Genomic DNA, 15,979 nt, shown 5'->3' on the forward strand with positions numbered 1-15,979 from the left:
TGGTCTGGAGCACAGGGACGCTCCTTCCACCTGGACGGAGCACAGGTCTCATCCTTCCTCGTGACACACGTGTGTGCGTGGATATCACGTACACACCCACACAAACCTCCATGCACACACCAGGCCCAGGAGCACACACACTCTAACATGTGTGCTGCATGCTCCGCCCCAGACAGAGAGGGAAATGCAAACAAGGACTGCTTATGCACACCTGGTGCCCACACTCACACAGGTGCACACGTGTCTTCACTTAGGCACATTTTCATGTTTCTTCTCCACACCTGCAGGACTCAAAAACATTCACACAGACACTTACATGACCACAGTCTGCCGAAACATCAGTGTACACACGCCTATGCACACACACCCTGTTACACCAACACCCAAATACTTGCAGCTCATATACAAGTACATACACACAGCTGTGTACACCTGTGCACCCATAGCCACCCTTTACACCCACATGAACACACACAGGGCTCAACTATATGCACACGTGCACAAATCCGTATTCACATATGCCCTTATCAGTCAGGTTCACCCTGGTTCACATGCATCCCCGTATCCAGTAAACAAAACATATATATACAAGTATATGTGAAAACACACACGTCAGTACAAGCTCATGCCTAAACTCACAGATGGCATACAAACCCATTCACACAGATGAATGCACAAACACTGATGTACGCACCTTGACTCCCACGACCCCTCACCTGGGCACATCCCGGCAGCCAGCTGCTCGTGGGTCCCGGCAGGTTTGGAAGCAGGGGCTGGCACAGGCATCATAGTGCCACTCACAAGTGGGGTAGGCAGCCCCCGAGGGCTTGGCATCTGGAAAGGCACCCCAACCCAGGGCCCTGAGACTGAGTGACACCGGGCAGCAGCTCCTGACCAGATGCCCGAGCACAGAGGTCATCCCAGCTCAGCCCATGCCCACCCTGCTCCATGGACGAGATGAATGGACTCATGAAAAAAAAGTGAAGGCTGAAATGAAATTTAAAAATAAAATGAAAAACCAACCCAAGGAGAAACTGTATTCTTGAGAGTTGTTGTCAAACAACTATTCGTCAGTATCTGGGGGATCCTTGGGTTGGGACTCTGGGACCTTGGTTTTGTGGGGGCTGAAGTCTCAGCAGGGTGGGTCTATGGAGCAGGCAGTTGGGGCTGGACTTTGAGAGGCGGCCAAAGAGGCTGGGGCCCCTGACCTTTCCATGAAGCTGCCCTGTCACCCTGCCCCTCTGAGACTCTGGTAGCCAGAACTGCCCCCTCTGACCTTGGTGGCTAATGGTAACAACAGCCAACTCTTGACAGCAAGCACTACACTCAACATTTCACAAGTATTTACTCACTCATCCTCACAAGTAGCACTATTTTAAAGATGAGGAAACTGAGCACAGAAGATGCTGGGAATATTAAACTTTCCCAGAAGTGATTTCCTCCAAAAAGGCCTTGTAGCCAATGCCTTGACAACTGAAGGATCTTCAAGGAAAATTTGGAGACCACAGGGGGTTTCCAGGTAGTGTGTTAGTCACTCAGTTGTGTCCAACTCTTTGAGACTCCATGGACTGTAGCCCAACAGACTCCTCTGTCCATGGGATTCTTCAGGCAAGAATACTGGAGTGGGTTGCCATTCCCTTTTCCAGGGGATCTTCCTGACCCAGGGATCGAACCCAGGTCTCTTGCACTGCAGGCAGATTCTTCACCGTCTGAGCCACCAAGACCCCAGAACACAATGGCACAAGTGACCAGTCTCTGAAACCGTGGCCTGAGCTGGGAGGTGTGGGCAAGCTCCCCAGCAGGCTGGAGGGAGCAGCCCCATCCTGACTCCCCAGTCCCCAACACTGCTGCTGACTGTAACGAAGCCTGCTTTTCTAAGATCCTTGAGACCAGAACTAGGAATTTACATCTGAGGAGCACCTACTGTGAGCCAGGCCCAGAGCAAAGCCCAGGAGACAGTCAAGCCTCAACAACAACCTTCTGAGGCAAATGTCCCCATTGTACAGGTGACGAAACAGGGAGAGGGGTTCTGGGGCTCTGCCAAGGTCAGGATTCGAACCCAAGGCTGTCTGGTTTCATAGCCTGGGCTTTTTCCAGTCTGCCCTGGTGACTTCCAGCAAGGGACACAGCCCTGGCATCACAGCTGGTGATGAATCCATGCTGGGTGGGGTCCCTGGTGGATTTGACAGGTGACCACTGCATGTAAGAATGAGCTGGCCCAGCCCTGGGCTTCGAGGGGCAGGGGATGGTGAAGGAAAGGTGGACTGGGGACACTTACACACATGTGCATGTAAGTGGGTCCATTCATACAGCACAGGTGCCCACACAAGCGCAAACATACATGTCCACATACAGGACAGACAGGCCAGCCTGGAGCAGTAAGGACATTATAATCACTGTCTCCAGGGTGTAGGCAGACAACAACTACCTTTGAGGCAGACCCACCTGGCAGGGGTATGGCAAAGCCTTGGAAGTCATTGGTCTCGGTTAGAAAAGGGCACGAAGCTGCCCCATCGCCACCCAGGGTCTGGGCCTCTCAGGGGGACAGGGGGTCTGCGGGCTCCTCGGCCTGTGCCCCACTGGGCAGTCTTTGAGCTCACAGGGCAGGCATGTGCCCCCATCAGCAGGAAACCTGAGCCAGCAGGCTACACAAACTGTGGCCAGGATGATCACTTTCCTCCTCGCTTCCACAAAGGCCGCCCTATTTTTAGACCATGTAAATGGCCTGCGGGAGTAGGCAGGACCCAGGAGGCTGTCTGGGCACCAAGCCGCACTGCCCAAGGCTCCCTGGGCCACCAATATGGAGGCCAGGCCCTCTCCCATCTCAGGGGTGGCACGTGTGGCCTCCCTGCGACAGGAGAGTGAGGGTCTTGTCTCTCAGGGGCGATGGGAAGGGTGAGGTGGGGACAGGGCAGGGAGGGTGAGGCAGGGCAGACACCCACCCAGAAGGCGGAACAGCGTGCCCCGGCGGAAGGCCTCCGTGTGCTGGTACAGCCGCAGGGCCAGCACTGGGCCTGACACGTAGAGGAAGGCCCCGGGCTCCGCCAGCGACTCCAGGGCCACCAGGCCCGCCCGCCATGTCCCCCGGTGCAGCGAGAAGGAGGCACGGTGGCGGAAGGCATCCCTGGCCTGCCACTTGGCCAACTCCAGAGACCCGTTGGCTGTGACGTGGAGGAAGAAGTTGGGTCTGTCCGCTGCCTCCAGGGACACCACATCCGGGTCTGCAAAGAGCCAGGGCGGGTAAAGTCGGCAGAGAGGGATCCAGGTGGGCGGGGCAGACACCCAGGCACCATCTGCAGTCTCAGCGACCCAGGCCTGGGCCCTGCTCCTCCGAGCCGGAGCCACCTCCCCTCGGCCCACCCATCTTGGCCTGCTGGCCACCCCTCTGCACACACCACCTCTGCCTGAGCGGGTGGTGATGGGGGCAGTTACAGTCCCAGTTGCAGAGCCTTGTGCAGGTGACCGAACCATCCCCTCCCTCCCTTTCCTCCCTCCCCTCCTTCCCTTCTTCTTCCCTTTTTCCCTCACTCTCTTCCCCCACCTCCTCCCTCCTGCAAACATCTCTGGGCCCCTCTGTGTGCCAGGTGCTATTCTAGACGCTGAGGAAACGGCGGGGAGTGGGACAGACGGAGACGACCGTCCTGCCGGATTCTGCTCCATGGGACGTGCTGGACAAGCTGGGCTTTGCTGATGTGCCAGGGTTTCAGTTTCCCTGGTCCTGCCCCTCACAGAATCCCAGAGGGTCAGAGCTGGGGTACCTGGGGACTTGAGTCCAACTCATGGAGGGGAAACTGCTCCAGAGCTGGGCCCCTCTGTCCTGTCTCCTGTCTCCACAAGGGCCTATTTCTAGAGAGAGTGCATTGTTGCTGGGCAGATCTCCCCTCCCCCCCACAAACATGCACACACACACACACACACACACACACACACACACACACACAGGGCCCTGAAGGGTCAGGACCCAAATCCACAAGCAGGTGTCTGGAGTCCCTGCCCGCCATGGCTGGCATGTTGTGGGCAAGTGAATTAACGCCTCCAGGTTGTGAAGGATGAACAATGTGTGAAAGCCCAGCACCAGACCTGGTGCATCTCCCCCATCACCACCCCTCCCCTCGTGGCCCCAGGAGTTCCTGTTAGACCTCCCTGGGCAGCTGTGAGAAGACATGAGATAACTTGAGGAAGAATTCATTATTAATGTCAACAACAACTGCAACTGATCAAGGACTTGCTCCGTGCCAGGTGCAATGCTAAACAAGCAAGCCCTCTGCTTGCTGCTTGTATTAAATTCCAAGAGAGCCCTGTGAGGTGGCGAATTCACTCATTCAGCAGCTAATATTACTGAGGGTCCATCATGTGCCAGTCACTGTTCTAGGCACTGGGGACACAAAAGAGAGCAAAACGACAAAACCCCTGTCCTCATGGAGCTGACATTCAAGTGGCAGATGTGGAAGGGCAAGGGGAGTAAACTTAGAGAATAAGCAAATTCTGTATAATAGCTTAGAAGGTGATGACACTGTTATTCCCATTTTTCAGATGAGGGAAGCGAGGTCTAGAGTCACACTGATGGTGGACAAGGGAGGCAGGATTGGAGCCCAGACTCTTAACCATCATGTAGTCCGCCCTAGGGACGGGATCCAGGAGTGGGCATGGGTCACCCCAGAGGGATGGAGCGCGAAGTCCCTTGCTGTGTGAACTCAGGCAAGTCACTCCCCATCTCTGAGTCTTGGCTTTCTCCTTTGTGAAGACTGGGGTTGGCCTAAATCAAGTTTCTCAATCATTTGTCCTTAAGTTCTCCTAATAGGGGAGAGGCTGAAACCCAAACCTTGAGGTACAGTAATCCCTCAGTACCCTCAACAGCACCAAAATCTGCAGATGCCCAAGTCTGTTATGTTAAATGTCCTAGCAGTCATCCACCACGATCTGTAGGTTTCACATCTGAAATTCTGCCTGCAGTTGGTTTTAATTCATAGATGTAGAACCATGGATACAGAGGACTGACTGTACAAAGTCTTGTGTTTTACCTTAATTAATCAAGTGATTTTCACCTTCCACATTTTAAATTTTATTTCTCTTTTAATTTCTCTGTTTGGAAGGCAGCCTATCAAAAAGTGGGCTGCTGTCACTTCCAAGTGATGTGCCCTTCGTTAAGTTACCTAACCTCTCTGGGCCTCAGTTCTCACATCTGTAAACTGGGAAAATAATTTAAATGATATACCTACTTCCTAAGACTGTTGTGAGGATTAAATGAGTTATTACAGGTGAAACACTTAGAACAGTGTCCAGCACATGGTAGATACTACAGAAGAGTGAGATATTATTAATAATAAATAGTAGAATCAATAATAGATAACCTCCTCTAAAAATCTTGAATGAAAATTGATACTCCAGGGAGACGGGCTGCGGGATGTGGCAATGTGTCCCTTCAGTACATTCCATAAGCAGTCAATACTGCCAGTGAGAGGCTTAGGCCTAAATGACTGCTGAGTCCTCCTCTTTGTGACCTTTTCACATCTGTGACATTTCTTTCCATCACAGTCTTTCACGTTCTTCAAGGACAAGTTCAAAGGACACCTCCTCCATGTAGCTACCCCAGAGCTTACCTGGAAGGGACGTTCTCTTCTGCTATCCAGTACTCTGGGCTCAACACGGGGAAGGAGCACAGGATGGGGTGGGAGTGGGAGCCAGGGTCCTCCCTGGGTCCTGCCCCCAGCTGCTCAGGAAACCCAGGTCTGACCGAAATGGAGGCTGGCTTTCACAGCCTCGGGGCATCCCATCCACAGGGACATTCTCCAGGGTCAGGCTACTCTAGGTTCTACTTAACATGCCATAAAGCCACTGGAAAAATCAACACCCCCTCTTCACTAGACCTTACTTCCTGGACCAAAATACTGAATGGGGAATAGAGAATTCCCACTAAGCAGATGGCCCATTACATCTGGAAGGTTGTAAGACACCCTTAATTCTTCAAGCAGGACCACACAGATCTGAAGGTCAGGAATGTCTAGGGAGGATGCGTTCTCTTTGGGGGACACTGGGGGTGCTTCTGGCTCTCCCATGGCCTAGTCCCTGGCTCCTCAGGCCCACACTTCCTTGTGCAGTGATGGGATTCCTCCCGGCACTTCATCCTGTACCCCTGACTCACCCTGCCATGAACATCACCCCGAGCTGTGCTGGGGTGTCCCTCCTCTCCTTAAAGCCATTCCATGGCTCCCCACTGCCCTCAGGATAAAGACCCACTTGGATTACAGGTCCTTCCCTGGCTCCTTCCAACCCCTCGAGGAACATCACTTATTCTAAGAAGCCTCTCTGAACTCCCCAAGACTGAGTTAGGGGCTCTGCCTTCCCACAGGCACTGTAACTGCCTTTGTGTCCCCTGGGTGGGACAGTGGACTTCTGGTGGGCAGGGGTGATGTCTCTGACACCACTGGTTCCCTGGTGCCCAACTCTGTGCCTGGCATGGGAACAGGGTTCAGTGAAAGCTGCAGAGGAGGAAGAGGAAGGAGGGAGGAGGGGAGAGAAAGAGAGAGAGGGAGGGTGATCCTCATAACTAGACAAACCACAGATCCTAAGAATGTGAGAACTTAAATTCTCAGGTTAGAATGAACTCTCTGAGACGTGTTTTGGTTCAAGACTCCAGTCCACGCTGGGATTGGCTGTGTGAACCATCCTTATGATTAGGGAGATGTTGACCAGATGGGACCAACAGGATTTGGGGGAAGAAACTCTGATTACAGTGACCGCACGCTGGGACATGCAGAAATGGTCACAGAAGAGAAGGTTTCCCAGCACTGGTGAACTGAAGCTTTGGCTGGCCCAGGACCCAACACAAATATTACCCGGGGGTCACTCCCCACTGGGCAAGGTCCTGCCAACTCTCAGGCATTACTACACTCTGAAGAGAAGACGGTGCCCACTACAGCTAAGCCTTTGGGTCTGTTGATGGTCTGAGACTCAGGAGATGGGCTGTGTGCTTCAGTCTGTGTTGACCCACCAGTCCAGAATTCCAAACCACAACCTGAGCAAATCAAGAACCCGCTCCTCCATTCACAGGAGAAGTTCTGCTGGAGTCAATACATTAGCCAGCTCCCCTCTGGCACTTAAAGTCTGTCTAATCTTAAAAATAGAGGGGGCAGAGGAGGAGGAAGAGAGACAGAGGGGAGGGGAGGGGAAGTAGTAATTATTGCCACCCTGCTTTTCTGCACCATAGCTGTTGTGTGAAGCAGGGTGTACATGTTCATCTGGACCTTGGCCTCCCTGATCTCTCAGGAAGAAGATGGACAGTGTCTCTTGAGAGAGGCGGAGAGGCTGACCCAGAACCCTGTCTCAACTAGGAAAGAGGCGCCTGTTGGAATCCCACATTTCTCCAGCTACCAGAGCTGGCTTAGGGCCACAGCACCGGCCCCTCCTTCCACCAGGGGCCAGAGGGTGGGCCTTACCGTGGGCCTTGGCCTTGTACAGCGCAGCTGTCAGCAGGAAGTTCACGATGTCCCCCGGCGCCACGTCCTCTGCTTTCACTAGGACCAGGGCACCGCCTGCCACCTTCACGGCCACCAGGGCACCTCCAGCCACCAAGCTGGCCAACTGGTAGGGGCCTTTCCCTAGTGCTGGAGAAAGGGGGCCCAGTCATAAGCCTTGCTTCCCTGGGCCTCTGCCCACCTCCTATCTATCCCTACCTGCCAGCCTTGCTGGAGAGGCGGGAGAAGAGAGGCCCAAGAGCTCCACTGAGTCACATCCCTCACCCCAGGCCCTGGGGACCTTGATGTCCATGAGAAGGAAGGGACGGGAGGCCCAGGCTGCCAGTCACTGAGGAACCCCCTTCATAGGACCCTGAATCACTTTGCAGGAAGCCTGGAAACAAGGCCACCCCTACAGGGATGGGGGTAGGGGGTTGGGCATCTGGGTCCGCAACATCTCTCCATGGGCCAGTCCCCCTGCCTGAGACTTGACCACCCCAGCTGCTGAATATTCAGAGTTGCCCCTGGGAGAAGACATCCGCTGGTCTCTGCCCACCCAAGGTCTGGAGAGTAAAGGCCAGAAAGGCTTGGGCTCAGCGTTAGCGTCTATCCACTTCTTTCAAACATGTGCCACTTCAGGGTCTCTCGGGTTCCTGGGGTTGTTGGCACAGGCGGGACAGGGGCACAGGTTTCCCAGACAATCACAACAGCCCTGAACCGACCTCACAGGCTCTGGTGTGCCCTGCCTTCCAGGGTCCTCTTTCCAGTCCCTGCTACAACTCCTTAACAGCTCCCCTCTGCCCTCGGGATAGAGTCCAAGAGCCCGGCCTGAATTCAGGGACCCCTCAAGCCCCAACCCCTGCCCCTGCCACACCGAATTTCTCTCGCTCTTCCCTGTAAGAAGCTATGGTGCTCCACCTCCTGTCTCCACTCGTGCCATCCCACCCACTCAGCGCAGTCCTCCCTGCCTGTGCCCGTGACCAACGCCTCCTCCATCTCTGGGGCCCAGCTCAAATGCCGCCTCTGGTGTGGCTCTCCCCGCACCCTCTCCTCTCACACACGAGCATCCTTCCTCCTATGTGCTCCAGCAGCATTGGTGCATGGCACACGCTGATCACAGCTCTTACGAGGAGGGTCTCAACTGGGGAGTCCACATCTGTCTCCCCTACCAGATGGGACACAGGCAGTGTTGTGCTGAGAAATGGTTAACAGTCAGCTCTCAAAAAAATGAATAGACAAAACCCCATTTGGTAGTTTGCTGATTTCCATGGTGTGAATACTCCCACCAGTGGTCAGCTTCAAACTACCGATGGAATGTGGAGTGAAGAACACACAGTGGGTTCTAGAGAGTCGGGGTGGGCTGGCTCCAGAGCTCCAATGGGACAGGTCTCATTAACCATTGCATCCCCAGCACCCGGCAAAGGCCTGGACCAGAGAAAATGTTGGCAGAAAAGCCAAGCAAGGAATGGATGGGCGGGTGGGTGGGTGGAGGATGCTAGAAGCAGCTTGTCCTTTGTCAGTTACTGCCACCCAAAATGCCACAGAAGGGAGAAAACTCTGCTCAGAGCTGTCTTGCTGAAATGTCTTGCCTGGTGTCAGACAGACCCTGCCTGTGAAGGGACCGCAGTCTTCCAAGTACAGATTCATGCCTCCAGGAGTTAAAGGTCAGGGGCTATCAGGAGCCCCTTGAGGCTAATATTTTGAGTCACAGCAGGGACCGTGGCTGGAAAGATGACCCTGGAAGGCAGGGCACACCAGAGCCTGTGAGGTCGGTTACAGGGCTGTTGTGATTGTCTAGGAAACCCGTGCCCCTTGAGCTGCCCCTGCAGCTATTGTGAATGATCATGCTGTACCTGGTCCAGCTCTCATCTCATGGACCCCCTACCTGATATCCTTGTCCCTCTAGTCAGGCCCCCACTATTTCACCTGCTATACTCCCTCCAGGGGGATGTTTCACAAACCAAAATCTGATCATGTGGGTAACAAGGAAAAAAGCCTTGAGCTTGTACCCATATAGACCTGCTCCTGGCAGGATGGTACCTGGAAGTGTGGGCAGAGGGGACCTCAGAAGTCAAAGGTGAATGGCACCAAGGACTTGATGAGCTTTTAATTCGGCCAACCTGACCCCACCTACACAAAGATCGGTGCTGAAAACTACTCCTGGGCAACCCTCCAGTCCCATCCAACCCCAGTGATTAAACTGACTAATTGGTTCTAACACTGGACATTAAACTCCCTGGAATCTTAGTTAATGAGAAGTTGGAGTGTATCCTGTTACCCTGTGACCTTGGTTAAAACTGAAGATAAATCTGACAGACTGCGCTGGACCACAGGTTTTGCCCCAACAAAGGAAGAGCAGTTTGCATCTGCCTTTGCCACCTCAAAACTTCAGGAAACCCAAGACAAGATTCCATGGGCCTGAGGAGCCAGATGATAAAGGCTATGGGGCAGAAGGTTGGTGCAAATGGGGTTTCCATTTGCTGGTGAAGGTGCCACATGAGCACACCCAGGAAGCTAGCCTGCCCTGGGCTTTGGACAGAGGCAGCAGAAGCTGCTGGGCAGAGTCCCAGGGCATCTCTGGGCCCTGCACTGTTAGGGTCCTCTCTGCATGATGGAGTTTTCCTGTCCCACATCACTCAGGGCCAGCAGGGCCTCAGGATGACTGATGCTGTGGCACCAGGACACAGACAGCAATGCCCCAGCTTTCAAGGCTGAGCTTACCTTTGTTAAAGAAGTCACAGTCATAGGCTGAAAGAGAAAGAACAGAGACCTCTTGAGAAGCCTGGAACAGATGGACAGGGCTAAGGGCCCTAGCATCCCAGCTCTCCCTCCTTCCCCAAGGGCTGGACCTGGCCTGTCTCCCAAACTCCAAGATTCAGACATGGTCATTGATCCAGATGTCTTAAAGTGTAGGAAATACAATGGCTCCTCTCTTTGCCCTCAGCATAAAGCTCAAAGGCTGCCCGAGCGTAGGCATTCAGCATGAACTGAATTAATGAATGAATGTTGGGACAGAAGGGTATACTCTGTGTGATCCCCAAAGGCAAGAATAGAATCAGGAAATGGAAGTTAGGTTCAGGAGGGAGGGGACATATGTATACCTATGGCTGATTCATGCTGATGTTTGGCAGAAACCAACACAATTCTGTAAAGCAATTATCCTTCAATTTAAAAAATAGATAAAATTTTAAAAAGAAAGAAAGAAATGGAAGCTCCAATCGAAAATGTTGTGGAAGGTCCTAGAGAAATGCAAGCACAAGACAGAAGTTGGTCTTTCAATAGCATGGATAGGAAGGGCCCAAAGGGCCTCCTGGATCCAAGCCTTTTTCAGGCCCCCAGTGCAGTTTCCATCAGGCTTTGATGCGCTCCTCCAAGTATGTGCTCCATGCGCCCTCTAGTGGTCTAGTACAGCACCACAGCCTGTTCCCTTGGCAAGTCAGCCATGGATTAGTCCATTAGGATAAACTGGGGACCCCCCTGCGAAGCCCCCTGCGAACTTCCCTGGTGGCTCAGAAGGTAAAGAATCTGCCTGCAATGCAGGAGACCTGAGTTCGATCCCTGGGTTGAGAAGATCCCCTGGAGAAGGGAATGGCCACCCATTCCAGTATTCTTGCTTGGAGAATTCCATGGAGAGAGGAGACTGGTGGGCTGCACAGTCCATGGGATCTTGCCCTTTGGGATCTTGCCCCACGGGTCACAAAGAGTTGGTCACAAAGGTCACAACTGAGCAACTATCACTAACACTTTGCAGGAGGCACCTAAACCCAGGAGCAAGACCATGAGAAGTCAGTTGACCCAGTAGATTTGGGATAAAGGCTGAGGAAGGGCCTCCCTCACTCATAGGCCACCAAGGCCACCCCACACCCTCCACACCCCATGATGAACACTTTTCCTCAGCATTTGGCACTGCCCTCTGGAAAGAGCACTAGGAATCAGTAGACTGACCCACCGTGTGGTTATGGGCAAGTATCTGCTTTTCCTCACTTGTGGATTCAGAAGATTGAACTAGAAAATCAGATCTCCAAGTCTCTGTTTTCAAATGTGTACCAGGTTGCCCAAAGACACGGTCAAGAGCCAGCTCTCTAGAGACCCACAGACCTGGGTTCAAATCCCATCTCTCACTTGTCAGTGCCTACTGGGGACAAGTTTCTCAACCAACCTGAAATTTAGTGTCTTCCTCTGTAGGATGGGAACCACCACAAGTATTGCCCCATACACTGGTAAAGTCTGAACTGGAGTAAAGGAAGTGGTCATCTCAGGTGCAAAATTTAAGGGAGCCTCAAAAAAAAAATCTCAGTAATCAGGATATGTCATACTTTAATACAACTTTTAAAATTTCAGAATGAATGAAAAATATCCATGATGAACAACATATCAAAAATTTTAAACCAAGACAAAATCAGTGACAACACCTTGCTGAGCCATATTGGAGCCTGAGGTGAAAGGAAAAATCAATAATATTGAACCTGTTATTACTAAAATTGTTGTATTTCATTCATTGAAGATTTTCTTGCATTAGTTTTGATTTTTAAAAAGTATTGCCTGAAAACGTGATTTATGTTGATTACTGAGTCTTTTGGTACTCCTTTAAATCTTAGGCTCCAGGCACTGGCCTCACTTGCATTTCCCTAGTCCTGAATATTAAATGATTGAATGCACAGAAGGCGCAGGGCCTGACACACAGTGGATCCTCAGTAGACATGTTCCCTTCTCCTTCCAGAAGTGCACGCTCAGTCGCTTCAATCCTGTCTGACACTTTGTGACCCCATGGACTGTAGTCCACCAGGCTCCTCTGTCCATGAGATTCTCCAGGCAAGAATACTGGAGTGGGTTGCCATGCCCTCCTCCAGGGGATCTTCCTGACCCAGGGATTGAACTTGCATCTGCCTGTGTCTCCTGCATTGCCAGTGGATCCTTTACCTACTGAGCCACCTGGGAAGCCTCCTTCCTGAAGTAGAAGGAGAAGCAGACTGCATGAGGACCCAAGGACCCAAAGCAAGACTGCATGTGGTGGAAGGGTCTCAGGGTAAAACAAGCAGAGAAAAGGGAAACCAAAGGTGATTCTGCTCCATCTTCTTCCTGAGGTCATCCTGCCTGGAGCTCCCAGGGCTCAGGACATGCCAAGCACCCATGTCCCCATGAAAAATGACAGCTACATCAGCTCTAGCACTAGTGCTGTGTCCCAGAGTGAGGTGTCTTGCACCAGGAAGATCTTTGGTGTGCAGGAACAAATAATAAATCATTTAAATTTCTATGTATTTTACTTCCCCTTTTAAATATTTATTTTTGTATCTGTTTTGTGGCATACTTTACACTACTAATATTATATATATGTACATGTACTTATGTATATATATGTATGTGTGTGTGTGTGCATATGTTTTTACTTGATAGGAGTGTGCAACCAAAAGCATTTTGTAGACCACAAATGGTCAAAAAAACACTACTATCTTGTGGTGCCTCTGATGGGCCTTATGTGTCTCAGCTGACATGAGCTTTCACGCTCACTATCTCCTTTGACCCCAGCAATAAGCCTGGTGGGACAGGTCTGTTCCTATTTTTCCATTTTCAGATAAGAAAATTGAGCCCCAGAGAAGTTGGAGATCTAGTTTGAGGTCACACAGCTTGCAAATGGCAGCTCTGAGTCTGGAACCCAAAGCTCCTGACTCATCTGGTGAAGTGGTCAGGAGCACAGTCTGCACTCAGGGCATCTAGAGACGAGCCCTGGCTCCTCCACCAACCTGTGTGACCTCGAGCATGTTACTGAATCTCTCTCTCTCTAATCTATTTCTCCAACTGTAAAACAGGAATAAACAGTCCTACTTCACAGGGGACATGCGTGCTAAGTTGTTTCAATCGTGTCTGACTCTTTGGCACTCTTTGGACTGTAGCCTACCAGGCTCCTCTGTCCATGGGATTCTCCAGGCAAGGATACTGGAGTGAGTAGCCATTTCCTTCTCCAGGGGATCTTTTGGGCCCAGGGATCAAACTTGCATCTCTTATGTCTCCTGCATTGGCAGGCGGGTTCTTTACCACTAGAGCCACCTGGGTACTTGATAATTCGATGAATTATACATACAAGCCATGCTAATGCTTGGCACATAGTAAGTACTCCATAGATGCTCACCAGAGTGATGGGACCCCACAGGCCTGCCCACAGAGGGGGCCCCACTCCCCCCCTCAGATGATGGGTCTGGACACTCACGGCAGAGGCGAGGGGTCCTCCAATCGATGGCCACCCCATGCTGGCAGCACTGGTGGGCATAGGCGGACACGCTGGCACAGAAGCACTCACAGTCACCGCCCCGGCTGCACCCACACGTGTCTGTCAGGCAGTTCGAGTAAAACCAAGTGACGTCAACCTAGAGGAGGTCAGAAGTCAGAGGTCAGAGGACAGGCCTTAAATATTAGCCCTTCAGCTTTTGGTCTGATGCCACTCAGCCCCAGGAAGCAGCACAAGCATGAAGAATGGTGTGTGCTGCCTGTGTCGGGTGAGGGCAGAAGGCAGGCAGCTCAGAGGGGAACGTTAACTCCATAGCCTGGGATCAGACCCGGCTTTTGAGAACTAAGCTCTCTCCTTTCTGGGACTAAGCTATAGGATCCAGGGCTTCAGGGTGAGGCTGAGAAACAGACGTGGGGTGTGAACCCCCAGCTAGGGCCAGAGACAGTCAAGACAGGTCCGACAGCAGCCTTCGAGGCCCCCGAGGGGGCCATGCAGAGCTGAGCACCAGCTCTCCTCTGTCCCCGCTGAGGGCTGCTGCCGCCGCATGAGGGGTCTGTGTTCACCATTCAGAAGAACGGCCTGATCGGGAGGAAGAGCCATAAGGAGATAAGCTTGAAAAGGGCACAGAAGCTGTTTGACTGTCTGCCTGTCCTGGGTCATCTGGGGAAACAGGACAGAGTCATCAGAGCAGGCCAGAGGCAGGGGAACTGCAGAAGTGAGTCTCCCCTCTAGACCAAGGCATGGCAGAGGGTCTAAGGGCAGAAGGGACTCCAGGGAGTCCCTGGAGGTGGGGGGTCTCAGGAGCAGCGGAGCCTGGTATGCACTCACCACAGGGTGGCAGGTCTCAAACACTTCGCTGAGCAGGACACTGCATTCCTTCTTGGCAAAGGGTTCTCGGAGAGGATTCAGGACACAAGTGTCTCGGGGGTCAAGGGTGTCTGGGCACTGAGGGGGCAAAGGCAGCATGGTTGATCTCCTGACCCCTCACATACCCACTGCCTGATGTGGTGGAAGGACTCCTGGAGCAGCTCCCTTGATGCTGGCCTCCTGTGTTCATGTCCTTGGATAATCTCCTGCCCTTGAATGTGGGAGGGACCAAACTGACAAGCCAACAAGAGATGGGAAAGGTGACGCGTGGATGTGGTTATGTGTCAGGGATTGCATATGATCATGTTACATAAGCCTACAGAGCCCATCTGGCTGGAGTCCTTCTCTTGCCGACTGTGAACGGCACATGGCAGGAATTGTGGGTGGTCTCTAGGAGCTGAGGGTCATCCTGGGCCAACAGTGTGCAAAAAAACTAAAGTTCTCAGTTCTCTCAGATACAAGGAATGGCTGTCAACAGCCACATGAGTGGTCGGAAAAGGAGATCCCTCTCCAGGGGCATCTTCAGATGAGAGCCCAGCCCTGGCTGGCACCTTGACTTGCAGCCTGTGATACTGTATGCAGAGAACCGAATCTGAGCCCTGATTCTTGACCCACAGAAACTGTGAGATAATCCGTGTGTGTGACTGGATGCTGCTAAGTCTGCAGTTATGTTGTTATCCTGCTAGAGTGAATGAATACAGACCACCCTGATGTCTGCCGAACCTCTACCCTTGGGCCTACATTGTCATTTGAGCCCCCCAGAGTATGCCCATAGGAATTATTGAGAGAGAACATTACGGGGTGGGTAAAAGGAAGGAAGTAATGAAAGTTAATCACCCATTCAGTGTCTCTGTTAAGAGCACACTTTTTTGAGGCTTTGAGAAAAGATTTGTCCCACCTCAGGATTTCACTGAGCTCCATGCTATGACTAACTGCTCCCCTGACTCCTGTCTATACAGGCTTCTCTCCATCTACTCTCCAACAGAGAATCAGGAACTGAAGATCACTCAGTCCAGGAAAGGCAAATATGTAACACTCACATCACCACTCTCTAATGCAGCATCAATGGCAGACATAACTAATCAATCACAGTTCTTCCAGGTGAGCCTGACACAGTGTTGGTATTTCTCAACATGGCTTCCCAGGCAGCCTCATCTGACTTATCAGATTTGTCACACGAGGTAAAATCTATCCACCATTCCTCTTCCAGCTCCTTCACTTCACAGAGGATCATAGAGAAGCTGAGGCTTATTCAAGGTCACTGAGCAAGTCCCTGGATGATCTAAGACAAGAACCCAGGTCTACTTCTCTCAGTTCAGTGCTGTGTCCCCTCACCACTCATAGCTTGGCAGCCTCAGTCAGACATCTCCTATCATTTCTGCCTCTGATAATACTGTCCTCCCTCTCAGAGGTCTTCTCTCTGATACATTCAGCC

The 15,979-nt window shown here is 52.2% G+C and overlaps 1 protein-coding gene across 1 annotated transcript in view; it reads right to left on the reverse strand.

Moving 5' to 3' along the window:
• OTOG (otogelin) overlaps nucleotides 1–15,979 on the reverse strand; it is an 84,001-nt gene that overhangs the window by 30,674 nt on the left and 37,348 nt on the right. Inside the window, exons 29-34 of the mRNA XM_043482455.1 lie at nucleotides 14,506–14,622; nucleotides 13,660–13,816; nucleotides 10,176–10,202; nucleotides 7,437–7,604; nucleotides 2,943–3,221; nucleotides 717–834 (exon numbers count right to left, since the gene is read on the reverse strand). Of these exons, the coding sequence (XP_043338390.1) occupies nucleotides 717–834; nucleotides 2,943–3,221; nucleotides 7,437–7,604; nucleotides 10,176–10,202; nucleotides 13,660–13,816; nucleotides 14,506–14,622 (866 nt within the window). The remainder of the gene's footprint in view (nucleotides 1–716; nucleotides 835–2,942; nucleotides 3,222–7,436; nucleotides 7,605–10,175; nucleotides 10,203–13,659; nucleotides 13,817–14,505; nucleotides 14,623–15,979) is intronic.

This window comes from Cervus canadensis, chromosome 11 (genome assembly GCF_019320065.1).
Source record: "Cervus canadensis isolate Bull #8, Minnesota chromosome 11, ASM1932006v1, whole genome shotgun sequence".
In the NCBI taxonomy this organism is placed as follows: domain Eukaryota; kingdom Metazoa; phylum Chordata; class Mammalia; order Artiodactyla; family Cervidae; genus Cervus; species Cervus canadensis.